We start from the raw sequence: 27,225 nt of genomic DNA on the forward strand, positions 1-27,225 counted from the left end.
ATAAGGGTAATTATGAATACCTCCCTAGGGTAGTGGTAGAGACTAAATGAGATAATGTGCCTGACATAGTAGATATGTTTAAAAAACAAACAAACAAAAAAACAGCGTAGGCCCGGAGCCTGATGTTAATGAATTACATGCTTACCAAGCTATTTGCAGCATAGCCTCTCACTGGCTCCATTGAGCTCTCTTCTGCAGTATTCTCAACCCCACAGAGCTCCCTTCTCCTCTCACCGCTACCCCGCCCAATTCCCTTCTGCAACATCCTTGATGAGCCCCCCTAGATTCTGCCTGCAACACTCCAGCAGAAACAGCCCTTTCCACTGTTCTCATTATTCCTTGTTTTTCTCCCTCTACCAAAGCTGAAATCTGCTCCCCTGTGGCCTTCTCCCATTTTTTCCGTACTCCTGTGATGTCTGTGCCTGCTATCCTGGGCTTTGTATTTGAAGCACTGTAATAAAGAAACAAGGCTCCTTTGGAAGCGGACTTCAGACGTGTGTCTAAAAAAGAATGGAATCTGATTTTTATCTTGTCTGGTGCCATGAGGAACAGTAACAAGGAACCCCTCAGGAATCTAAAATAACGACCTCATTGTTGGGCCCACTGAGGCCACTTATGAGATTGCTGTGGGTTGTTTAAACAGGCCTTAATTGAGATCCAACTGTGTCTTTGGGTATCTGAAATGATTGAGCTCAACTAGCAGGTGTGTGTGATTTGAGATTAGGCTGTCTGATAAAGATGAGGCTTGCCTTTGGAGTTGAGAAGAAAAGGCCCTGGGTGAGGCCTGGAGTAATTGGAGACTTCATAGAAGAGGTAGATGCTGAGCTGACCCTCTAAGAATCTGTAAAAAACTTAACTGTGAGAAGTGAAGGAGAGCAGGCCTTCTAGAGCATTCATCAGCATGAGTGGATGGGGAGGTAATTCATTTCTGGGTTAGCCAAGAGCAAGGATATGCTTTTATAGATTTAGGTGACCTGGTATAGGACAAGTGTCCTTTAATTGTCCAAGGAGTTCAAAAAGTTTTGTGACTTACTGCTGCCTCCCAGATTTGCTTCTGAACCGTCCTGAGCCTGCATGAGAGTACCGATCCTTGGCAAGCAGCACTCCCCTCTCCCCCAGATTGTATACTTTATTTTAATATGAATGTATAGACTTGCTGCCCTTTTTGTGTCTCCAACAGTCATTTCATTCTAAATGAGACTTAGAGATAGATGCACCCTCCCTTTCACCTTCTGTATGCATACAAATGTATTTGTATGAGATGCTCTTTCTGAAGAGTAGGTACAAGAGGTATCACCTTTCACACTTCTATCATCAAAACAAAGCAATCTGCACATTTTGTGTTTTACCATCTCTGTGCCATAAAATCAGCTATCAACCCAAACTACCCATTTACTTCACTCATCTCAAAGAGAGTTCTGTGTATCCTGATACAGTATCAAGGATAACCACCCATGATCAACATATTTTCCATCTCATCAGATGTCATTTTGAATTACTTGCCTTGCTTCCTATGGGTTTTCAATTCAGACAGGGCCAATTCCTGTGGCTCACATAACCTCTTGGAATTCTCTTGTGATTTAGAAAGTCACTCAGTGAGCTCTCGTTTACCGTTTGCCACTGGCTTCTTTACCTTCTCATTTACCAAAGTAAAGATACAACATCTCGGCCTTTTGGAAGAGTTGACTGTCCCCCAAGGTGGCTCAGGGCAACCATAGCCACAGCATAGGTAGACCCAGTGCCCGGATGTAATGCAATTCCGACCCTAAATATCTGACATTAGGTCCAATTTTGCAGAGCAAGGGCACGATCTCCTAGACTTCCCTTATAAATGACAAGGCGCCTGCAGCCATATCATCCCATCACCGCATAGTGCTGCTATAGTTTTCCCCATTTTACCTCGGAGGACTCCAAGCCCAGGGCCACTTACCTAGTTAGCCAGTGGTGGAGCCACAACTAGAACCTAGGTTTGTCACCTCGGCTCTTCCCCCTCCATCTTGCTACCACTTGATTGTCTTTCAGGGAGTCCAGCACTGCCATTGTTTCATTGTTTTCATTCATTCATTTACCTAGCCCCTACTCTGTGCTTGCCACAGGTGTGAGACACCTGCTTCCTGGTATGGTCTAAGGAATGCTTGGGTGGGTACTACTCGGGGCTTTGCCTGCAGAGCACCATGCATTTCTCCAGCCTCGTGGCAATACAATTTGTGACATAGTTTCAAAGGCTATTAGGCCCTCTTCAGATTTATTTCTCTTAGATGTACCTACATTTCTGTAATCCAGTCTTATCTTTAGACAGGGAATTAGAGTGTGTTGGGCAACTTTGAAGAGAAGTACATTTATTTTGAGCACATTTTTTCATTATTAGCTTTTTTAAAATTTTATTTTTGAGACAGAGTCCTGCTCTGTCACCAGACGCCAGGCTGGAGTGCAGTGGCACAATCTCGGCTCACTGCAACCTCCACCTCCCAGCTTCAGCAATTCTCCTGCCTTAGCCTCCCAAGTAGCTGGGACTACAGGCACACACCACCACGCCCAGCTAATTTTTATATTTTAGTAGAGATGGGGTTTCATATGTTGGCCAGGATGGTCTTGATCTCTTGACCTTGTGATCCACCCGCCTCAGCCTCCCAAAGTGCTGGGATTACAGGCGTGAGCCACCGCGCCCGACCTATTACTATTTTTTAAATGTATCAACTTGTATATTTAGGGGCCTATGGTGTTCCCTTTCTACTATAGTAACATAGTAACATATAAAATTGGTCATGTCATAAGATTTTGTTTGATATTGCAGTTTTATTTTTCCTCGATTGTAAAAAGAGATCTTTTTCTGTTTGTCTTTCTGATTTTTATTTACTTTGCAAACAAATGGCCAAACATAAAGATAGGGAAGAAATAGGAAACGTTGCTGTGCTCCATTGTGGGAGTATGGTTTTATATTCTTCTTTTTAAGGTTATTTTTAGAAGACTGAGCACCACTCGCTTCTGCTTAAGGAAATGTTTCATGATTCCCTTCTCAGGCACAACACACCCATGACGCCATCACAGAGGCCGCCCAGCTGATGAAGGAAGCTGTGGACGACATCATGGTGACATTGAACGAAGCCGCCAGTGAAGTGGGGCTGGTTGGGGGCATGGTGGATGCCATCGCAGAGGCCATGAGCAAGGTGGGCGTGGGCGCCAGGGCTCTCTACCCTTCATCTCCCTCACACATGGGCCTCACCTGCTTTTCTCTAAGTTGCTGTCAAGGCTTATGAAGCCACAAGCCTCTTCTTTTCTTGAAGGTTCTGGTTCATGTACAGATGTCCAGTCATACATCCTACATATTACTCTTTATTATTAATGTATTACTTCTGTAAACCAGTTTTGTGCCCTTCCTTCTAATTTTACGTGAAAGAAAAAGATGGAGATGGAAAAGATATCATAGGTTTTCTCATTTATAAGACGGAAATAATTATTTACTTCATAGGGTTTGTTGTGGGGAAACAGTTGTCAAAATGAAATAAAAGTGATTCCCAAGGGCTAGTTTTTGGAATGGCTATTTTGGAATCACGTAGAGTTTTAAGAATATAGATTCCTGGGCTTCACCCCCAATCCACTCAGTTGGGTTACGTTTTAACGTACTGTGTTTAACATACTCGATTTTGAAATGCTCCCTGTGGTTCTGATATCAGCCAGGCACAGAAACCACTGAAATAGTACATATGCAAAAGCCGATAGTAAACTCTTGTAAGCTACAGACGTGTAAGAGAACATGAGTATCATTTTCTCATTTAGTGACCCATCAGTTGAGCCTGATCATTAGGGTGACATGACGGGAGACAGCCTTAATTTCATATCTCCTGTTCTTTCCCTCAAATAATCTTTCACTTGGCATGTAAGTTTTGACATTCATTAGAATGAATGCTTGTTCATCAGCATCTAATTGCCATCCTGTTGCAGCATACCAAGAATTTTAGACATCATCTCTGTTTTGAAATGTCCATTGTCAGATTGTGAATACATTAATAAGGTTTTTCAGGGTAATAAGTAGTCTTTAATTGCTAATTTAGAGAAGATTGGTTGTTCATATCTCCATGAAGAAATGATATGCTGAAACTATAATTAGAATAATTATCCTTAAGCATTATGTGGTCATTATCAGCCTGAGAAGGAACATAACAAGCCCAGGATGGAATGCTGTGTCTCTCTCTTTAGAGACCCCAGGCTCTGCTTTGTCAAATTGGCCATCACTTTCTGCTATGGGCTTCTCATGCTGCAAATGTGGACATTTTGGCAGAAAATGAGTGAAATTTTCCTCTTCCCAAGGCCCTTGGATAAAGGCCTTGTTTGGTTGCCAGGATTTGTTCGGTTTTCAGGACATCAGAATACCAGAGCTTTGAAGATAGACCATGTATCTACCTAAGGACATTAAATAATGGAGCCCAGGGTTTCTTGGTGCAAATTAGAAATTCAAATGATAATCTTTTTCTTCTTGGGAGAAGATATTTTTCAGAATCACTCAAATGATAGGGAAAGATTCCATAAATCCCAGGAAGATGGACGTCAGATCCGAAGTCTTTCTTTGATAGCCCTGTGCCTTATGCACTGTGATGCGCTGTGGACAGAGAGAGCAGCCCTGCACCACCTGCCATCAGTGGTATAGCATAGGCTGTCTCAGCCAGAGGCACATTTGATTCTTCTAGATGGGCTAGAAATAAGTCTGGTGTTACCTGATAGCAGTAATTAGGAACTGCTGGCCAGCATAAGCCACAGAGGCCAAGAGCTATTCTTTCCCCCTCAGTTCTGTAAAGGATGTAATTGGGGTTTCACTGTTGCCCCTAAACTCTTAGGTACCCTGGCCTGACATCCAGGGCATCACACAACACCTCTTCCCCATTCCCATTCTCCCTTTGCTCAGCCTGTTGCTGGGGACTTCGTACTAAGTGATGTTTCAGGTCCTTTGGGTCCCTATGCAGCAAGGCATTAGCTGGCATAGTCTCTCAGAGTATCGTTAATTTGGTTAAAACACTGAGATACTATTGGAATCGTTGTCTGAAATTCTCAAAGGCAGTGAATTACAGAAAAACATGTGTACCTGAAGTTAATTCTTTTTTTTTTTTTTTTTTTTTTTTTGAGACGGAGTTTCGCTCTTGTTACCCAGGCTGGAGTGCAATGGCGCGATCTGGGCTCACCGCAACCTCCGCCTCCTGGGTTCAGGCAATTCTCCTACCTCAGCCTCCTGAGTAGCTGGGATTACAGGCATGCGCCACCATGCCCAGCTAATTTTTTGTATTTTTAGTAGAGACGGGGTTTCACCACGTTGACCAGGATGGTCTCGATCTCTTGACCTTGTGATCCACCCGCCTCGGCCTCCCAAAGTGCTGGGATTACAGGCGTGAGCCACTGCGCCCAGCCCTAAAGTTAATTCTAACTTGGATGTGACTCTTGATGCTTGGGGGCTTCCACTGTGGAGCTTCTCTTTGAGATGCTCTCTTGTGATCTAAGCACTAGGAGGTTTGGAGACTCAAAAGTGAGTGTGAAGTAATCAGTTTTCTGGGTGACATTGGACAGGAGCTCAAGCTCTCAGAACCTTGATTTCCTCATTCAGTGAGGTTAATGTGATCCTGTGGGATTTCGTGATGTGGTATCTTTTGTTTTTGTTTTGTTTTGTTTTTGTTTTGGCCAAGTAAGAAAATTAAACAAAAACTGTGCTCTCTATATCACTGCTGTTTTACAAAAGAAAGGTCATGTTAGCACCCAAAAAAGACGAAGGCTATAATCTCAGCATAAAGGAAAGTTCTTTCAAAGAAATGCAATTGAAATCCTAGTCACTACTTTGTTCTTTCTTTTCCCATTGTCCTCAGACTAGTTAAAGGTTCTTTGGCTGGTGGCCACTGGCCAAGCGCTCTGAGCTGCCCTTCAGCTCCAGCATCCTGGCATGTTGGCAGTGATGTCACATCTCACATGCAAGCTCCTAGCACGTGGCCTGGAGCTTAGAACATGTTCAGTCTACACCAAGTGAACGAGTGTGCAGCTCATCTCTTTTGACTAGCAGGGTCCCCATGCTTTGATGGGGGTACAGCATCTCTCTGCCTGATAGGGAAAGCTAAAAATAGTCTAGTGTGGAGTTTATGTTAATAGTTGGGTGAAAATTATATGCTGGCTCTGCAGCCATATCATGCACAGGCCACAGTGATACGTTCCTTTCACTCACAGTGCAGTCCGTGCCTGCTCATGACATGTAGCTCTCACTGAAATCCCCAGCTAATGTTTTCCTAATTGACGGCTTGGCCCCAAGCTCTTCTCTGACTCTGAACTTTATGGCAGAGAGCTGCCAAGGAAATCTCAAATACGTCATTGCCTACCCCAGATCCCACTGTGGTCTTCATGATTTCAAGGTTCTCCATAAAATAGATGCAGCCTCATTCCTCCTGCTGTCAACAGCCTCCTCCTGTTCAGGTCGGGCTGACCTCACTAGACTCACTCTTCCCGTATTCATTTCTGTTCACTTTGTCCCCTCACCTGGAATACAGTTCAGCAGTCAGTGGTGATGGTGAAAATAGTGGTGGTAAAGATGGGTTGCATGTTTCTTCATCATTGACGTTATCATTGTTATCATCAGCACCTTCCTTATCATGGACGTCCTCTCCTCTCCCTGTTTGTAGTTCTTGACCAGGTGTAATGTTGATTTTTACTGTAACCATGTGATGCCTGGAAGTTACCACTGAGGGACCTGAAATCAGAGTTGAAGTAACGAGCCCAAGGTTCATTCACAAGCCTTGGAAGCAGATCTCAAATACAAATCTCCTACACCAGTATGTCCCCAAGTCTTCGAGGGACATAGTCCCATTGCCTCAGTTCTTCCGCCCCACAGTGATCTTGCCCTTGTCTCAGTTCCTATTGCGTTTATAGTCAGGTGAACAACAACTTATTCCTAGTGCTTCTAATTCCTTCTGTTCCCTGATTGCACTCAATAGAGGAGGGTTCCAGGGATAGCCACGGGCTCCACCATGCCTCAGGAAGCGCTTCCTGATGGAGAGTCCGCCTCCTCTCCCACCTCAGCTCCCTCCACTTTGCACTTCCCTGGAAGCGTCAGGCCGGCTCCCGCCTCCATGTGCCTAAATTCTGTTCCCTTTTCTTGGGATGCCTTTCCCACCTTTTATATGTGGCAGACTCCTCCTCTCCTGATAAGACTTGGCAGAAATGTCACTCCTCTGGAAGGCCTCCCACTCCTCTCAGGCAAGGCTGGGGGCCTCTCCTTGCCATATACCCTCAATGCCTTGTGTGCCCCTCTGTTGAAGTCCTAATTGCACAAGTTGGGTAATTCAGTTGAATTCAGTTGAATCTCTGAGGCCCTCTGTTTTTCAAAGTTCCTAATTCTGATAAACACAGTCTGTGCTTCAGCAGGCTTCTTATGACCTTTGGATTATTTTCCTCTCCTCTGTAGCTGGATGAAGGCACGCCTCCAGAACCAAAGGGAACGTTTGTCGACTATCAGACGACTGTGGTTAAATACTCCAAAGCCATTGCGGTGACAGCTCAGGAAATGGTAAGAGGGGAGAGAGCTGCCCTCCCCACTGGTGGTTGCCTTTGTATCCACAGCCGCCACTGAGCCTGCAAATCCCAGCTCTGTGTGGGAGAGAGAGCCCAGACCCCTCTCTAGTCCCTCCGGGGCTCCAGCTTCTGTCCTTTCTCTGTGGTCTTTCTGGCTGCCTGTGTGCAGTAGTCCCAGGCTGCTGCAGTTCTTCTGTCATGAGAAAGCCGCAAGAGGAAATCAAAGATGACGGAGACTTGGGTATGAGGACAGAGGAGCAAAGGCAGGAGACGAAAGGAGAAGACGGGGAAAGCAAGGAACTTACAGTTAAGGAGAAAGGAGACAAATCCTGTTCGCCTCACAAAGAACGTGAGATGTTTTTAATAGATTGAAATAACAGTACAAGACAAGATATTTGGGGATAAAATAGAACAGAAATGAAATTATCTGATGAAATCAAGTTATAATACTTGGACAGTAAGGCATTGCCAGTCTTTCAAGCAAAATGAAACAGAATAGTTATGTAAAAAGAAAACAAATTTCCCGACAGTAGAAGGCATACAACTTTTGGAGGTAATGTTTTGTTTTGTTTTGTTGGGGTTTTTTTGCTAAAATGTAATGCAACCAGCACTGTATTATACAGATCCTTAGATATAAAGGGCATTGAGAGACAGTGAATGCTATCTGATACGTTAAGCAGTTATATGAAAGATGACAGATGTTGTCCCCAAAGAATTAATAAGAGTCCATAGAAAAAGTTTCTCTTGACTTTTGAAGTCTCCAGTGCCGTAAGATAAAAGTTCAAAAGAGGCGTCTTTGATACTTGCCACATGAGCCTGCATTGAGAAATCAATGGGCCTTCCTAGCTGGAGTGACCAGAATGAGCCACCATGTGGTTGCCGTGCCAGGCCCTCTCTGAGTGGTTTTGTCATGTAATCGTGTGTCCACTAGAGGTTGAGCTTGGACCACAAAGTCGTTCCTGGCTGCTGCTGCCATTCATTCATGGAAACTCTGTGACTGTGCCAGGCTGTTTAAAAGAATTCGGGTTGTTTGGTGAAAAGCTGGAGCTGAGCCCAGTGTTGTCCTTCTCAGGGGAGCGTAGGGGACGGATCATAGGTCTGAGCCAGCAGCCCTTCAGCGCGGATTCCTGATGAGCAGGAAGCACAGCGCAGCAGCGGTGAAACATGTTGAGCGGCCTCATGGCGTTTCTGGAATGTCTCCCCAGCCAGGTTCTGGGCTGGCCTGGCTTGACCCTGGGTGTCCATGATCTTAAGGAGCCCAGCCTCAGGCTGCATGGCTGCTCCTGAGATAACTGGCCTGGCTCCTTGTGTGAAAGAGGCCCTCCTCACCCCGTCAGGATGCCCAGACTCCCAGTGCACCTGTCGGCAGGTCGCAGCAGAGCAGCACGTGGCACTACTCACTCTTGTGCAGCTAAGTGTGCATTCCTTGGAGGCCACATCTCAGCCTGAAGCCTGGGTCGTGTCTTTGTACACATTCCTTAGATGGGGTGGACATTCCTGTCCTGCCTTGATGGATGGAGAGTCATTCAAAAGGCGTTTTAAAAGGCTGTTTAAAATCAAGGTCTTAACGGCCACAAAGAAAGAGACAATATTGTTATCCAGAGCAAGAGGAGGTGAAGCGGGGGGAGCCCCTTTATGAGGGACAGTGACACCCTTCTGGGTGGCAGATTAAAACTGCTTTTGTGAGAATTAAGAGGTATTTTTGTCCAGAGGAAGAGGAAACAGTAGCAACTGGCATGCCAACTACCTTAGAGAATTGAGATGCATCAGTCTGTGAAATAGAAAAATAATCAGTATCTTCATGATAAAGGTAGAACTTGACCGTGTTGGCTACACATTTGTCTTAACTAAATTTGTGGCTAAAACCTTGTCATTCTTTAGCACAAATTTATGGCAAAGCTGTGTCCTCTATGAGTTTCTTCCTCCAAAACATTGGCTTATGCATCACTTCCCATTCATGGTTTTCTTAACAACCCTGTCCTCATGCCCTCTGTCGCCTGGGTGGGACCTACTTCTGGCCACCCAGAGACCAAATTAGCCCCCCACAGAAGCCTGGGCCCAAGGGTGAGAAGCGCACAGGGCTTGTGCCTCCTGGGGGTTTCTAGGGGGAATTCCTCTGGTGGTCCCCCAGGGCAGGGCTGGCCAGGGGCTGGTCAGCTCACCTGCCAGAGGGCAGACCCTGAGGGCTGGCTCAACACTGCACTGCCCAAACCCTAAGCATGTGCCCATCGGGCCCAGCCAGAACCTGTGGCCTAAGCAGGGCCCTGTGAGGGCTCTGGCCTTTTGTGTGCAATGCAGCATGGGCTTGGCTTGAACTGCCCTCTCCAGCATCTAGTCCCAAGTGCAAGGCCTGGCCTTCACCCCTCACGAGCTTAAAAGTGAATGAAACACTTTGGCTTCTAGTGATATTAACACGTGGTTCTCATGCTTTTCTCTGTGTGTATGTCTGTGTGTGTGTGTGTGTGTGTGTGTGTGTGTGTCTTGCTTGTTTTCTTTTTCCAGATGACTAAGTCGGTTACTAACCCGGAGGAGTTGGGAGGACTGGCTTCACAAATGACCAGTGACTATGGGCACCTGGCTCTCCAGGGCCAGATGGCAGCAGCCACGGCGGAACCAGAGGAGGTCTGCCACCTTAAGACCCCTATTTTAAGATGCACACACACACTGGTGTCTACTCCTGGGTATTTCTTCATAGCTTAGCTCTGCTCTAGAAGACCCCAGCCCAGTAACCAGAGCCTGGTTTATCCCCACCACTGCACAGTACAGGTCCAGACCAGTTAGCCCCAAGCTATGCTCAAGGCTCACTGCTCCTTAAGGGGCAGACTGGCCAAGAACTGGGACATGGGCTTTCAGACATAAGGACTTTGTATACAATGTTCTGCCAGGTCCCCTGTCCCTAGACCCATCACCTGCTTTAGCATGCCCAAGTTTGGGGCTGCCATGTTGTCACTTCCTACTCCACTTAGCACATCCCCTGCAATTATTCTTGTTTTCCCAAGATTCGCAGAAGAGTTGAAAGATTCAAGTATGAGAATTAGCTATTCCGCTCCCTAGAAAGAGCTACTTTCATGAAATAAAGTCTTGCCTGAATATTCTGGGTGGCTAAAACCTGGCCCAGATCCCTGCCCCCATACCTCCTGTGGACTCCTTTTATTACTTCCCTTCCTTTCCTAGACCAGGTTTCTTTAGTGGCCAGTGTAGACTTGGCTTTAGAATGTCTGCACCCATAGGAGTCTTAACAGTAGCAAAAGTTGGGCCCCAAAGGCCACTTTCTAAGAGCTGCCATCTCTGATCCCTCTAATGGGGTGGTCCACTGGGAAGGACGCAGGTCAGGTGTGGCTCCAGGGAGCCTCACCGCATCTGTATCAGTGTGAACACACAGGAGGAGTCCAGGGCTAGGGGAACCACATGGCTTCCTACAGAAAGGAAGCTCAATTTAAAATGAAGATTAATGGAATGGATTACAGGGACACTTAAAAGGTAAAGGTAATTATATTCTGTGAAATTCAGCCAGCTGTTTATTGAGCACAAACCCTGTTCAAGACGTTCCTAAGTGAACTGAGCTGTCAAGGCAGAAAATTGTAACTGGTCTTCTCTCCTCCTTATAGTGACAGTCACTGTCCCCAAGTTACTCAATCTTGCTGTTGCTCCTGAGAGTCAAGTCTAAGTATGTCTTTTCAGAGACTCCCAGAGATATTACAAAAATGAAGACCCAGAACAAATCACTTTCTAATGTGTGGTAACAATGCATGTAAATAGGAGACCATATATATATGGACTTGCATACGTATATATTTAGCATGAGATTACTTAAGCCTCTAACAGTGCCTGCATTTTGAGATATTAGAATAATTGATTGTTTAGGCTGTAGCATGAATAACTCTATTTGCAATGAGTGTGAAGTCACTACCAAGAAAAAAGAGTTATCAGATACCCACATTGAGATTCTTTACACAGGCCTATCATTTTTTAAACAATAGACTCCCTGTTTTAGTAAGATCATCTAGATTTATAATTCATTTGACTAATCTATAATTTTGAAATCCATAAACAAGTGTAAGGGAATTTATGTTACAGTAAGGAAAAGTTTGCTTGGACAAAAGGAAAAAGTGAGTTGGGCATGATAGCTCACACCTGCAATCCCAGCATTTTGGGAGGACAAGGAGGGTGGATCACTTGAGGTTAGGAGTTCGAGACCCAGCCTGGCCAACATGATGAAACCACTGTCTCTACAAAAAATTAGCTGGGCGTGGTGGTGCATGCCTGTAATCCCAGCTACTTAGAAGGCTGAGGCAGGAGAATCACTTGAACCCGGGAGGTGGAGGTTGCAGTGAGCCGAGATTGTGCCACTGCCCTTTAGCCTGGGCAACAGAGTGAGACTCCATCTCAAAAAAAAAAAGGAAGAAGTGTCTGGCAAGGGAGGTTTGGATCTCTGTCCACAGAAACCTTTAAAAATGGAACCTACCACCATCTGCCTTGGTTAGTTTAACTGCTGGCCTCCCTGAACTGTCTGTGGGGTCCTTTCCACATCTGAGTTCTTATAAACTACCCACCCAACGTGTGAAACAAGCAGATTTTTTTTTTATTGCATCAAAGACCTTTGAAGCAAAATATAAAATAATGCCGAAGTGGTGAGGAAAGAGAATGTGTTGCTAAAAGCACAACAACAGGTTACTTTGGTTAATGACCCTGCATTGATAGCAGCTGACATTTTCATTAAGGTTTTCCTTTTCACTGTTATATCTTGAGATGTATTTTACATTCCAGACACGAGAGCAGTGTGACCTGGAGTCAAAGGGGCAGAGAGAATATAAAATTTCCAGTGGCTTGCTAAGGAAAATTCTTTGTGTACATTTGCCAGAGAGATATTTGGGGGAAAACTGAGAAGGTTAGGAGATCCTTGAAGCAATGTAGTTCTTTATTCCAAGACCATGGAATTACTTGTGTACCCAAGAGGGCCCCTCATCACAGCATGTGAAAATATTTATATCCAGGAGAAGTAAGAAGCTGCCCCCTTCGCTGCAGTCCCGCAGTCGGCTGTGCAAGGTCAGCATTTTGGTCTTTTCCAGCATATGACAATTACAGGAAAAGTCACAGGTCTGCCCTGGAACATCAAGCAGGAGCTTTATCTGCTTTTTTTCCATGGAAAATTCAAACCTTTGTTAACATCACTGTGAAAACTTCTTTCTTTGGGAAAGTTAAAAGCCTCTGGCAGCTTTGCAATTTAAGATTAGTTTCCCCTTAAAAAAGAAGAAGAAAGAAATTGAAATTCTATGAGCCACAACTTCTAAATGTAAATCCTGGGGAAAAGATGTAGCAACGACAGCTTTGTCTAGAGGAAAATGTGCAGTAACCACTTGAAATACTGGATGCCTTAAAAGCTGGCGCAATCGTTTGTTAAGCGCCTGTGGTGAGAACCACAGTCCTTTCCCCCAGATGAAATGGATGTCTGCTTTAGAATTCTCTTAAAATTTTCCACCCCAAGACACACATGCTGGAGGTGGGAAAATGATGCCCCGCTGCTATTGGACCCACTGTTTTATTAGGTTGGTGTAAAAGTAAATGCAGTTTTTGCCATTACTTTTAGTAGCATAAACCGCAATTAATTTTACACCAAACCGATAATAATATTTTGAGCCAGGGTCTCACTCTGTTGCCCAGGCTAGAGTGCAGTAGTGCAATCACAGCTCACTACAGCCTTGACCTCCCTCCTGGGCTTAAGCAATCCTCCCACCTCAACCTCCCAAGTAACTGAATCTACACGTGTGTGCCACCATGCCTAGCTAACTTTTGTATTGACAGGATCTCACTATGTTGCCCAGGCTGGTCTCAAACTCCTGGACTCAAGCCATCCACCTGCCTCAGCCTCCCAAGTGCTGGGATTACAGATGTGAGCCACTGTGCCCCGCCATTTTTTTCTTCCATGTTTTCTGTCTTTGTCAGATAAGTTCCATTCTTGCCTTTTCAACTTTCACAAGCTATCCCAAGCAAATTATATTTGACCTGGTTTCAGATGTAGTTGTTTTTAAGGCCTAGGAAAAACCAGTGTGTTGTATTTTGTTTGAGGCAGTGAGGAAAGGTGATCAGGATTCCTTAGACGCCCTCCAACCGGAATCACATCCAAAACTTTAAGACCAGGCTTTTCATTTCCCTCAAGGCTCAAAAGCAGGAGGTGATTTTCTCCATTTTACTTTTATTTCCACAAGAAAGGGATTGCGGGTTTTTCTTGAGGCTCAAGTAACACTTTTCTAAAGTTGCCAATTTAAAACCCCACATTTTATGTCTTTGAGCAACATTCCTTTCTAATAAACACTGGTAGTTCATTGGATCACCCTGTGGGCTGGTCATATTTATTGATTAGTATTGCACTGAGAAGCTTAGCATTTTTAAATTCCTTATCTGTTTTTCGTTTTTTTTTTTTTTTGAGACGGCATCTCACTCTGTCACCCAGACTGGAGTGCAGTGGCGTGATCTCAGCTCACTGCAACCTCCACCTCCTGGGTTCAAGCAATTCTCCTGCCTCAGCCTCCCGAGTAGCTGAGATTACAGCAGCATGCCACCATGCCCAGCTAATTTTTATATTTGTAGTAGAAATGGGGTTTCACCATGTTGTCCAGGCTGGTCTCGAACTCCTGGCTTCAAGTGATCCACCCACCTCAGCCTCCCAAAGTGCTGGGATTACAGGCATGAGACTCTGAGCCTAGTCTAAATCTCATGTTTTTCAATACAGACTCAGAAAATGAATTTCCTCAGTGGCTCGCGCCTGTAATCCAAGCAATGTTTATTTGGCCATCCCATCAGCCCTGGGAATGGGACATAGCTTCCGTCCTTATTCACAGGGGAGGGAACAAAGTCCCCTCAAGGCTAGTGGGCTCACCCCGAGTGTCAGGTTCCGAAGGAGAAGACAGAGCTGGAAGCAAGATCCCTAGTCCTTTCCGCTGCCCTCATGGGGTGAAAGGTTGAAAAGAGGACTGACTGGAAATCCTGATCCCATCCTTCCTCTTTGATTCAGCCCTCCTGGCCCATGAACGTCAGTGGGTGAAGCCCATTTCAACTTCTCATTGATAACACTGCATCTCTCTCGTGTGCTGTCCAAATAGGATTGTGCAGCCACAGATAAGAGATTTGTGAGTCTCTTCTAGCAGCGTGGTTTCACGCCATGTTCTTTAAAACTCTGGCCTACGGAGGAAGTTCTGCGTGTTTGCTCCTAGTGTCACTTTTTAAACTTAATTTAACTATTGCTGAAACTGTTGTTAGGAAAAACTGCCCTTGCACTCAACCTTTCACTCCTGTGGGTGGCAGAAAGGACCTTTTGAGTGTGATTTAGGCCTAATGGGAACCCCTTGGGGGCCACTGGTGCTTTGCTTCAGGCTGCTGAGTAGTTTTGTGCTGATCTCAGGCTGGTGCTGCTTCCGCCTTGCCTGCAGTGGTCCAGAGCTGGGAGGAAACTGCTCTCCTTTGCTTCATCTACGCATGTAACAGGATTTTCTCAACACTGTGTCACCAAAGCAAACTACAGAAATAATTTGGTGGCTGAGACTACCTAGCCACCATTACCTTATCTGTAAAACTTTGGTTCGCTCAGTCTCATTTTTGGCTTTTTGTTGGGTCAGTGATACACATTTTAACTCATAAAGGAAGAGCATACCAATAACCCATTACTGTTATTTATTTGACATATTGAGATCCACAGGAGATTTAATTTGGAGAGGGACAGGAAGGGCCCTGCTGCTAAGTAGAAAAAATCCAAGAAGTTAGAAAAACACTGATCTCCTGGGTAGAGCACTGTGCTCAGGATGAAAGGCCTGGATTCTCATCTAGTTTTGCCAAGGACCAGCTGTGTGATCTTAGGCAAATCATATCACTTCTCTGGGGCTCAGTCTCTTTGTCTATAAAATGGAGAAGTTAAACTAGTAAGATCTTTTTTTACCTTGAAATTCTATAAATGTTTCTAACTCCATTTTCTTCTTACATGACCTGTTCAGCAGCACTTTATCCTTTAAAGATCTGTGGTCATCACCGACCTCAGAGCCCTCGCCTCTAGAGTATATTACCCTGAAATACTTAGGTTTCGACACTGTGGATCTGGAATACTTCAAGATCTGGATTGTTTAAAATTTTAATGAAGTATACCTCTGCTTCAGCTTAACATTATTTTCAAACCAACAAACACGTCCAGCAAACACATATATTTGAATGACATTACGTTTGTGTGGGCTGAATGGCAGTGTTTGCCCTCCTCCGTGGCAGCCTTACTGCTGTACCATCCAGACCTGCGTGCAGAGCTACCATGTTGTGCAATCCAGAGGTGCTGCTTATGTTGTATTCCGCATGGAGATCGTCAACAAGATAGCCCTGCTTAATTATGAAGCATCTGTAGTCTGTAGCACCCGGTATATGAAGGTATATAGAAGGCACCCAAAAGAAGCTTGGCCGGGCACAGTGGTTCATGCCTATAATCCCAGCACTTTGGGAGGCCGAGGCAGGTGGATCACTTGAGTCCAAGACTAGCCTGGTCAACATGGTGAAAACCTGTCTCTACTTTAAAAAACAAAAAAAAATACAAAAATTAGCCAGACGTTGTGGTGGCCTCCTGTAATCTCGACTACTTGGGAGACTGAGACAGGAGTATGGCTTGAACCCGGGAGGTGGAGGTTGCATGAGTCAAGACCGCACCACTGCACTCCAGCCTGGGTGACAGAGCAAGATTCTTTATCTTAAAAAAAAAAAAAAAGGAAGAAGAAAGTCTATAAAATAGACGCCCAAAAGAGCATAAGCTCAACTTTCTCGATCACGAGAATATTCTACTAAATGGATTTAAAAGTTCTTTGGGCCTTAAGGGATTAAAGGAAGAAGGTTTTTTTCCCCCTAAAAGCAGTGTTTTAATAACACCAGAAATAACAGTTGCAGCACGCCTCATTCTCCAAAGTCACCCTTCTTTAAACCGTGACTAACTCTCGAGATGATATCAGAATCAAGCATCCAGGTGGCCAAAAATCTCCCAGGTTTTATTCACAATAGCTGAGATCTTTTCGTGACTATTCCTGATAGATGCTGGAAGGACGAGAGCCGCAGCTTCTAACTATTATAGATTCTTGAAAATAACACTGGCTTATGCTTAAAGTTTTGTTTGGTATGGTTTTAGTCGCCTACCTGGGCTGAAAGGCACATTATTTATGGCAGTGGTATTGATCAGACCAAAATGAAATTTGATGTGAAACGGGGCCAGAGGAATGCAAACTTCGTGGGAGGTGGAGGTGGAATTTATTACACCTTAAAGGAGACAGCTGGCAGCTAATCCTCAGTGGAGCCCATTTGGCCTCTCATAGGCAAAGTAGCTTTTTTATAATCATACAACCCAGGAGTTACTAAAAGAATGTGTGCCCACTGAGCTTTTAGCTCTAAAAATGTGCCTTTTTTTTTTTTTTTTTTTTTTTTTTTTTTTTTTTTTTTGAGACAAAGTCTCGCTCTGTCACCCAGGTTGGAGTGCAGTGGTGTGATCTTGGCTCACTGCAGTCTCCCCCCTCCCGGGTTCAAGCGATTCTCCTGCCTCAGCCTCCCAAGTAGCTGGGATTACAGACACAGGGTACCACACCCAGCTAATTTTTTGTATTTTTAGTAGAGATGGTGTTTCACCGTGTTAGCTGGGATGGTCTCAATTTCCTGACCTCGTGATCCACCCACCTCGGCCTCCCAAAGTGCTGAGATTACAGGCGTGAACCACTGTACCTGGCTGGTTTCCTTTTAAAGGAAATCTCAAACCTGGCCTGATAGAAGGAAGCCTAGGCTTGATACAGTTGCTGTCCCCATGGGGTACAGCTGGGGAAGGGGTGTTCGGGTTGGTAAACATACCAATTTTGCAAGAATCTGAACACTTCAAAATATGCTTAATATGGAAACCACATTTTGAACCTCTCATTACCCTCTAGAGCTGCTGTGAAGAATAAATGAAATTAAACCCATAACCTGCTTAGAAGAGGCCTTGACACACAATAGGGGCTCAGTAAATGCTTGTTGAACGAATAATATAATTGTCCCACAGAGTTCATCTATTTAATATTCTTACTAGGTGGCTGGAGGAGCAGATAAGCAAGCTATAAACCTGGGGTATCAGGCGGGTATCATGCTAGAATCGCAAGATACAGGCTAGCTAGGTAGAGACTGGGCATTTTATAGTCTCTAAAAAGGGAAGCAAAATCAACCAAATTCCATACTTCAACAAACACAGACTCCTAATAGGAGTGGAATTTTCCTAGCCAGGCTCCCATAGGACGTAGGAGAAATTTTCCACATAGGGAAGGCCTCGATGGCCGGGTCCATCACGCTTCTCCTTCCCCATCCTGGGCTTGTCTCTGCAGATCGGATTCCAGATTCGCACTCGTGTGCAGGACCTGGGCCATGGCTGTATCTTCCTGGTGCAGAAGGCAGGGGCCCTCCAGGTCTGCCCCACAGACAGCTACACCAAGAAGGAGCTGATCGAGTGCGCCCGCGCCGTCACGGAGAAGGTAAGGAGCAGCCCTGGGGTCAGAGCCACAGGAATTTGCGCTAGCTCTCAGTGATCTGCTATAATCAGGGACAAAAGCGGGAAACTAACCCAGCTGACTCGGCTGTCTCACCCCGATCTGCCCCACTGGCCAGGTTCTTTCAAGAATGGGGCACATCAGGGAGCTGGGGTGCTCCTAGGCCCAGAGAATTTGAGGACTTAGAGGGACTATCCCTTGAAGGTCGGGCCCTGGCACTCCCCCTTCTTGTAGGGCTGTCCCGAGGGCAATTGTATTAAAGTCCCCATCAGCAGCCAGGAGCCCCTGGTCAGGGGAGTCCGGGAGCCGGAGCCCTTTCCTGCAACCCCTGTTGACACCGTCTTCCTTCTCAAGGAGGCTCCTAAATGCTGAGGGCTGAGTCAGGAGGAATGAAAAGCCCTTTGGTGTGACCTCTTTAATTTACAGATGAGACAGTGAAGTGGGGGAGGCTTAAGCCACATGGGGCAATGGTGTACCTTTGTGAGGAAGCAGAAACTTGCACTAGGTTTTCTGACTCTAAAGACAGTTGTTTGTAGATAGATTCCCATGGGGTAGTGAACGAGGCTCTAAGATCTTAGCAAAGGTATTTCACCTTTCCACACTCTGATTTCCTCATCTGTAAAATGAAGATAAAAATATATAATATCTGACTCATAGAACTGCAGAGATTTCATATGGTGATAGATGTAAAAGTGCCTGGTACAGTGCCAGACACAGCTAAACATTTAATAAATCTAGCTACTGTTCTCTCGAAACTTTCCTCCGAACTTCTTTTCCCCCAGGCAGTTTCTCCCAGTTAACCATGCCCCACTCTGTTTCCTCATTCTCAAGTAGCTCTTTTGTTCTGCCCCAGTATTCGAGTCTTTTGCTTTGCTTTTCATCTGGGAATCATTTTTCAGGTCACTGTTTTGCAGGCTGCCTGAGGTACAGGATGAAGCATCCAGGCTTGGTGGCTTTTCCCCTTCCCTTCACTCTGGTTCATAGGACATACAGCTCTGTCCTGTTTAGAAACTTGGCAACAGACTTGAAGGGCGGGCAGGGGGAACCCTCAAATGGAAGCTGCTGCCACAGAGGCTGCTCTGTCCGTGGCCTTACCTGAGGCCAAGCCACAGTCTGGCTTTCTCCGGTAACCCACAGGGCTGTCCAGCCTCCTGGGACTCCGCAGACGAAATAAATCTCTCAGCTGGAGGAAGGCATTTGCCTTCCTTTCAAAGCCCTTCTCTTGTTATTGAAGTCGTTCTTGCCAAGTTCCCCCATAAAAGGCCTTGTAGCAGGAGCACCAGGGAGGGAGGAGAGGGGTCCAAGCCGCATAGTGTTTGCAGGAAGACCGTGGCCAAGCAGCATGGTCTTCCTGAGCTGGCCTTGGCCCTGTTGCCTCTCCCAGCTGTGGGTCCTGGATTTAGGACAGCTGGAGGGATCACCAAAGGGGAGGAGGTGGCTGGTTCTCAGCAACTGGCCTTTGGACTGTTTCTTGCTGCGCATCCTGCCCGCTATGGTTTGTGTCTTGTTATATGCCTTGATGGTGTGTGTAGTGCACCCACACACAGTCATGACTTATCTGCCTTTGTGTCCTCAGCCCCTACGGAGTAGCAGATACTCAGTAAACACCTGCTGGCTTGCACACCTTTCTCAGAGGGTGGGATGCTATCTCTGGACTCTCTTTCTTTTACCCGGGCTAAGAATGTCTCCTCCCACACACATACACACCCCTGAAGGCTTCCAGCAATACTTGTCTTGGCCTTTGTCACCCATCCTCTGAGGGGCTTTCCGGAACCTGGACACATCATTTCCAGGCCAGATCTATGTCAGTGTGACTTGTCTTTTCCTGGTAAGACCTGGTAGCATTTAAAATAAAGTCAGGCAGATGAGGAAGAGAAACAGTTCCGTGTGGGCTGGTCGTGGAATGCTGTAGGTGCCCAGGAAATGGTCCCTGTGCCTTTCCTGCCAGACTGTGTCCACAGCCTCTGCTGAGATCTAAGCAGCACAGGGGACAGAGTATCTCGTACTCTGTGCCTCTTGCTGACACAATGACTCCCCTGCCCTGGTCAACATGTTTTGAGAAACGTGTACACAATGTTGTCAGATTCTTCTCTGGGTCAGTCATAGGCAAGGGTGGTGGGTGTGTGCGCACAGACATTAATACAAGGGCTCTTGGCCTCAAAGAGCCTCCAGCCACTAGCCTGACACATGCGATTTACACATGCAGTGGCCCTCCTCAGGGCAAGAACAATGTGCTGTGGAATCCCGGGAGGTAGGGCTCTCTCTGCAAGGTGGGGGGTGTCCAGGGCTCAGCTGTTTTGAGCTATGTGAAGCATAGGATGATGCATCTGTGCTTGGTGGCTTTTTCTTCTTCCTTCACTTTGGCATCTTGCAAGGCAAGTAGTTCAGTGGCTGGGGGAGAGGGGGAGGCATTGCAGGCAGAGCACAGACCCAGGGTGCAGAGGTGGGAGTGTTGGGGAAGGCAGGAGCTGGTGGGTGTGGTGAGACCGGGGTGAAGCAGACACATGACCAGAAAGGGAGCTCAGCCAGGGGAGACTGGGAAGCAGGGTGTTAGCGTGGTCGGGTTTATGTCATAGGAAAATATCTCGAGGCAGTGAAGGTGTACGTGACAGGTGAGGGGTGACAGCACAGGATTTCTGACATGGAAGACACCAGAGTGAACTTGCTGGACCCTCGGGGCACTGAAATGATGGATTGGGGATGGGCAACAGCTCGAAGGGTTAGAAGTAGAGAGGTCACATGCACAGATCCCCTCTAGACTCCAGCCCTTCTGAGCTCCATGCTGGAGAATTTCCATCCCAGCGAGGGAGGGATAAGTGTTAGCAGTGGTCTGTTCCTACTGAAAACCTAATAAGAGGGGATGTAATCTCCACACCTTTCACAGGAGCCTAATCCTTTATCCTATTGTGTGGTTTCAGAAACATAGTAGTAATTGAATAGACAGAAGCATCTGCCCTCTACTGAGCTCTTACTATATGCCAAATGCCTTGCCAGACACTTGACAGATTTTTTTTTTCCTACTTAATCCTCTCAACAACCTTGTTAGGCCAGAAATAATGGCCCCATTTTACAGTTGAGGAAATTGAGGTTTGGAGAGGTAAAGAAGGTCATGTGGCCTGTAAATGGCAAAGCTGGTTTTCGGACTGAGGCTGTTGACTTCAGACGTGTCCTGTTAACCCCTAAGCTACATCAGCTCCTAGGACAGAGTTCAGTATTATCAGAATCTGCTTTTAGGTCCTGTCCTCTCCATTTCCCAGCGCCCCCCACATTCCCTTTCTGCCTACAGGTCTCCTTGGTGCTCTGGGCCCTCCAGGCTGGGAACAAGGGAACCCAAGCATGCATCACAGCCGCCACTGCTGTGTCGGGGATCATTGCTGACCTGGACACCACCATTATGTTTGCAACAGCGGGGACACTGAATGCAGAGAACAGTGAGACCTTCGCAGACCACAGGTACGTGGGGGTCCTGGACATGGAGAGGTTCAGGCTGGCCTGCCCCTGAAACTCATGATCAACTTGGAGACGCCACCTGGGAGCCAGAAATGCGGTCATCTGTTTTGATTTCAACAAGATGCACAAGCAGGGAAAGTGAACCATGTAATCTGAATAAGCCCCTTTTGCCAACCGTAAACACAGTGTCATGTTCGAGCTTTGCCTTTGACAGCCTTAAATCCAACCTCTCCAGCAAAGGACAGCTTTAAGACCTGCCATCTTCTGAGACAGAGAGCTGTTCCTTGAACTGCTGGCCAACTGTAGCAGAATTGGGAGTGGCGGGGGCAGGCATATTTCACTTAAGCCCTGTTTTGGGAAGTGGGACTCAAACCCTCTGTCTCTGCTGAGCTTGCACCGACCCTCTCTATCTGCTTCTCTGTCTATCTTCAGGGACTCCTGAAACCTCACCACGTGTTTTACACCTTTCTTCCCCTCTGCAAGCTAAGGGCTGGGCTAGGGAGGAGGGTCCCAGAGCTCTGCCGTCCCTTCCTAAACCCAGCCTTTGATCCTGGACAAGGTGCTTCAGCCCGTGTGTCCTCACAGTGGCTGGAGCTGTGAAGTTTTCTGAGGGGCAGTGGGAACCACAGAAAGCAGCTGACCTTTCATTGAACTATAGGGCTTGGGAAGGGAGCCAGATTGGTGGGCCTGACTCCGTCACTGAAGTTTTCGCATCAGTGAGCTGTGTGAGTGAATACCGGGTGACTTTCTTCTCCCCGCAGCCCCCAGTTTTGCATTTGTGCAAGATGAGAGTCCCTTGGTAAGGGGAGGTATAACACAGCACTTCTCTTCCTCAAAGCCCTTTAACAGAAGCCCCCTGTGAGGGATTTCTTTTCTTCCTGAAGTAATTGAGCTTTGCCCTCTGTCTCTTCCCCTCTCCCCTGCCCTCCTGGCTCTCCCAGGGAGAACATTCTGAAGACAGCCAAGGCCTTGGTGGAAGACACGAAACTGCTTGTGTCAGGAGCTGCGTCCACTCCTGACAAGCTGGCCCAGGCGGCCCAGTCCTCGGCAGCCACCATCACCCAGCTTGCAGAGGTGGTCAAGCTGGGGGCCGCCAGCCTGGGCTCCGACGACCCCGAGACCCAGGTACCAGCAGGGCCTGGGGAATGTTGTCTTCCTGGCGTTCCCATGAACGCTGCACACCAGGCCTCAGAAGAGGCCTGAGGCAGAACAGGAACTTTTGAAGTAGAGAATGTGTGTGGGAGTGTGTCCGCTTGGAAGAACCGGTAGGAGGCAGTCATCCAAGCGAGATGGTGGCACAGACTGTGGTGGCAGCCATGGGGATGGAGACCAGCTGAGGAATTTGAAAGGAGTCTAGAGGGAAGGCTTGGCCTGGCCCGGTGAAGGCTGGAACACGGGAGCCTGAGGGAGGGGGAGGAGTCAAAGGCAGCTCCTTGTGCACCCAGAGCAGGGCAGGGGAGCTCCCTGAAGGGAGAGCTGGTGTGGGCAGGGAGATGGAGGTGATGGACGTGCCAGAGCCACACGCTGGTAGAACTAGTGAGTGCACGTGAGCCTGCCCAGGCACAGGACTATGGGTTCGGGGACTGTAGCCATAGAGATAGCGACTGCAACCACACAAGAGGAAAAGCCAGGGGGTCAGGGCAGAGCCCAGAGGAATCCAGCATTTAGGACCACGTTACCGCGCAAGTGGTGGAGGAGACTGAGAAGCGGCAGCGGCTGCAGGGAGGAAAGCCGTGGGTGTCATGTTGCCAGGATGCAGTGTTTCCACCCATCAGAGACAGAGTCAAGAAAGAGGGGAGTCTGGGAACTGGTTATTGGCCCGTTTGAATAACCATCGAGTGTCATCGAGGACGTTGGTGTCCCCAGCTGCATGTGTGGAGTGGTGGGGCAGCAGCCCGATGGGGATGAGGAAATGAACCCAGCACCTGTAGATGGCCCAGGTGAGAACTTGGGTTTTCAAGGAAGAGTGAGGACTGGAAGGCTAGGGAAGGACTCTGTGCTTCTGTGACCCCTGCCTCTGATATTTGGCAATTCCATTGAGATTACCTGTCTGTTCCTTGGTCTCCCTTCCCAGACCATTGCTCCTCAGGGACAGTCACCACAGTTTGCCCATCTTTGAAACCCACGCACCCAGCACAGCTCCTGGCACATAGTAGCTACTGGCTACTGAACAAGTATGTGTTCACCTATCGTTTAACTAATAGACAACAAAAGTCATTAATAAATGGATGTCTGTTCCCAGAGTGCAAACCTAAGAAAAAAAAGAACAAAACCTCTGTTCTCTCTATTCCCAGAACCGTCAAATGCCAGGCACTTCAGTTTTCACTGCTTAAACCATGTTCAGTAAACTAGTCTGTTTGGACAAAACTGGTTAGAAACCCCCTGCCATTAAGTGTCCCCAGGGGTTGCAGTGACTGTGCTGCTTCCCTTGAGGCCATCAACTTGTTTCCTCATGGCATGACCCTAACTCCTGACATCCATGAGTGTAGCAGAGCTCCCAGAGGAAACAATCCTTATGCTACCATTTCATCCTTTCTGTTGAATTTCTGATAACACCAGAGTTCACATTGGCTGCCTTTTGGAATTCTAAGGGTTTGCAAAAATCTCTGCCTGTGGCATTGTTTTTACCCCCATGGAGGAAAGGAGAGCTTGACGGCATATCCCAGGAGCTGGAGCCCATGCAGCAGAAGCACACTCGCCTAGCCTGACTCAACTTTAGCAGAAGGGAGGCCAGAGAGGACTTAAGTCATTTAACACAGAGAAATGTATTCAGTTGCTGTAGAATCTTTTATTTTTTTCTTTAAAAGAAATTTTATTATACTTTCATCATACACAAAAGTAGAATTGTAAAACGAATTCCTACCTACCACCACTCAGCGTCAGTGATTGTCAGCATTCATCTTTCCAGTTCCCTGCTTCCCTCACTTTTCTTTTTCCTTCCTTCCCTCCTTCCTTTCTTTCTTTCTTTTCTTTTCTTTCTTTTTCTTTTTTTTTTTTTTTGACAGTCTTGCTCTGTTGCCCAGGCTAGAGTGCAGTGATGCAATCTCGGCTCACTGCAACCTCCACCTCCTGGGTTCAAGCAATTCTCATGCCTCAGCCTCTCAAGTATCTGGGATTGCAGGCATGTGCCACCACACCTGGCTAATATTTTTTTTATTTTTAATAGAGTCAGGGTTTCACCATGTTGGCCAGGCTGGTCTTGAACTCCTGATCTCAGGTGATCAACCCACCTCGGCTGCCCAAAGTGCTGGGATTATAGGTGTGAGCCACTGTGCCTGGCTTCCCCCACTTTTATTTGTATTATTTTATTATGGTAAGAACATTTAATATATCTACCTTCTTACCATATTTTTGGTGTGCAGTATAGTATTATAAACTATAGACATGATGTTAGACAGCAGATTTCTAAGACTTATTCATTTTACGTACCTGAAACTTGATGCTCATGAGGAACCCCTCATTTCTCCCACCATGCCCCTTTCTGCTGTGCTTCTGAGTTTATTTCTGATACCTCCTCTAAGTGGAATCAAACAATATTTGTCCTTCTGTGACTGACCTATTTCACTCAGTGTAATGTCCTCAAGGTATATCCATGTAATTGCAAATGGCAGGATCACCTTCTTTTTTTGGAGAAAATAAACATTCCATTAAATAATGATAGTCCCATAACTAATAGTCCGTGGTATGTATTGACTGCATTTTCTCTATCCATTCATCTGCTGATGGGCATTCAGTTTCCACATTTTGGCTATTGACAATAGTGCTGCAACCTCCGCCTCCTGGGTCCTTGCTCAAAGCATGCGATCCAGAAGTAATCCAGAAGTAAATGTGACAATTCGTTTCCACATTTTGGCTATTGACAATAGTGCCGCTGTGAGCATGACAGTGCTGAGATCTCACTGAGATCCTAATTTCAATTATTTTCACTGAATACCCAGAAGAAGGGATTGGTGGGTCTTCTGGTAGGTCATTCTACTTTTATGTTTTTTTAAGAACCTCCATGCTGTTTTCCATAATGGCTGCACTATTTTGTATTCCCACCAATAGTGTGTAAGAGTTCCAGTTTCTCTACATCCTTGTCCTTTTTTTTTTCCCCCTTTAGGGTCCTCTCACTGTGGTTTTGATTTGCATTTCCCTGATGACTAGTGACCTTGGGCTTCTTTTCAAACACCTGTTGGCTATTTGCATGTCTTTTTTCTGGAGAAATGTCTATTCAGGTCCTTTGCCCATTTTTTAATTGGGTTATTTCTTTTGGCTATTGCTATTAGGATATTAACTCTCTAAATGTCTAAATATGCTGAAGCACTAACTTCTAATGAGGTCTCCCTAATTAAAAAAAAAATCCCTGGCCAGGTGTGGTGATTTATGCCTGTAATCCCAGCACTTTGGGAAGCCAAGGTAGACAGATCAGAAGGTCAGGAGTTCAAGACCAGCCTGGCCAACATAGTGAAACCCCTTCTCTACTAAAAATACACACAATTAGCTGGGCGTGGTGACAGGCACCTGTAATCTCAGCTACTCGGGCGGTTGAGGCAGGAGAATTGCTTGAACCCAGGAGGCGGAGGTTGCAGTGAGCGGATATTGCACCACTGCACTCCAGCCTAGGTGACAGAGTGAGACTCCATCTCAAAAAAGAGAAGAATGTCCCCACTGGTCAGTGAGTTGTCAAGTGACTGATATGGGCCAGTGTATCCTGGAGGCTGTGGATATTGGCAGTAGACCCCTGCTTGCTGTGCCTCTGTGTCCTCGTGCTGCTTCTCCTTCCCCACTGAGATTTTCGGAGTCAGTGTGAGGTTCATATGTGTCACATGTTCCTCATGAACTCCATCACAGCCCCATCCTGCCCTGTGGGTTCAGAAGGTTGGCTGGGCTTTCCTGTCTCCGGTGGGTGAGAAGGCACAGATGGGAATGGGGAGGACTGAAAAGGGCAGGAGCCTGGACAATCGCAGCAGTGCTGTGCTGGCGGCTGTCTGGGCCTCCAGAGTCTTAATCCGTGTTCACGTCTGAGATCCCACTTTATCTTCAAAGCAATTTAATGAGGTAGATGGGGCTGGCACACTAATTCTACTGTGGATGAGGAGCCGGAGCCACGCCCACACCATGGCACAGTGTGGAGGTTAAGACAGTGGCTCTCATGCTCACCAGACTCTGAATCCCAACTCCATGGCTCCTGGCTCTGGTAGTGTGGACATAAGGATTGTGGTTCCCACTCGAAAAGGCAGTGGTGAGGAGTAAATGAGATAATATGTGTGGAGTGCCTGGCTCAGCACCTGAACACTGCCCTCAGTAAAGGGAAATTGTTTTTATTAGTATAGAACAGGAGCTACTGGACTGAGAACACTTCAGTGCAATGCCAATAATGTGTAATTCCCATCTAGGCTGGTACTTTTGACTCTAAATCTGGCAGTTTGAAAAGATGGTCTGTGGTCTCTGTGACATTAGAAAAGTAAACACAGATAATGCATCACATCCAGGTTTATGTGGGAACACACCTGCATCTTCATTCATTCCACAAGTATTTACTGAGTACCTGCTGGGTGCTGGTCCCTGTTCCATGTGTGAAACAACGCAGATGTCCAGGCCAGGCCTCCTGGAGCTTGCATTCAAGTTGATGGAGAAGATAGATGATATATAAGTGAATAAATGATAAAATAATCCCACCTACTGATAAGTGCTGAAAATAAAACAGCAGCTTGACAGTTTCAGCAATTGCAGGAGT

At 46.5% G+C, this 27,225-nt stretch overlaps 1 protein-coding gene across 7 annotated transcripts in view; it reads left to right on the forward strand.

Moving 5' to 3' along the window:
- Positions 1-27,225, forward strand: part of TLN2 (talin 2) — a 464,397-nt gene that overhangs the window by 393,184 nt on the left and 43,988 nt on the right. For 6 of the 7 annotated variants that reach the window (XM_012443139.2, XM_012443144.2, XM_064361371.1 and 3 more), the window contains 6 exons: positions 3,021-3,167; positions 7,430-7,531; positions 10,039-10,158; positions 17,895-18,041; positions 21,343-21,509; positions 22,448-22,631. In XM_012443139.2, the coding sequence (XP_012298562.2) occupies positions 3,021-3,167; positions 7,430-7,531; positions 10,039-10,158; positions 17,895-18,041; positions 21,343-21,509; positions 22,448-22,631 (867 nt within the window). The remainder of the gene's footprint in view (positions 1-3,020; positions 3,168-7,429; positions 7,532-10,038; positions 10,159-17,894; positions 18,042-21,342; positions 21,510-22,447; positions 22,632-27,225) is intronic. The other variant, XM_064361373.1, reaches the window with a different exon arrangement.

Source organism: Aotus nancymaae, unplaced genomic scaffold (genome assembly GCF_030222135.1).
Source record: "Aotus nancymaae isolate 86718 unplaced genomic scaffold, 86718_ANA_hifiasm-v0.15.2.pri h1tg000041l, whole genome shotgun sequence".
Classification (NCBI taxonomy): Eukaryota; Metazoa; Chordata; class Mammalia; order Primates; family Aotidae; genus Aotus; species Aotus nancymaae.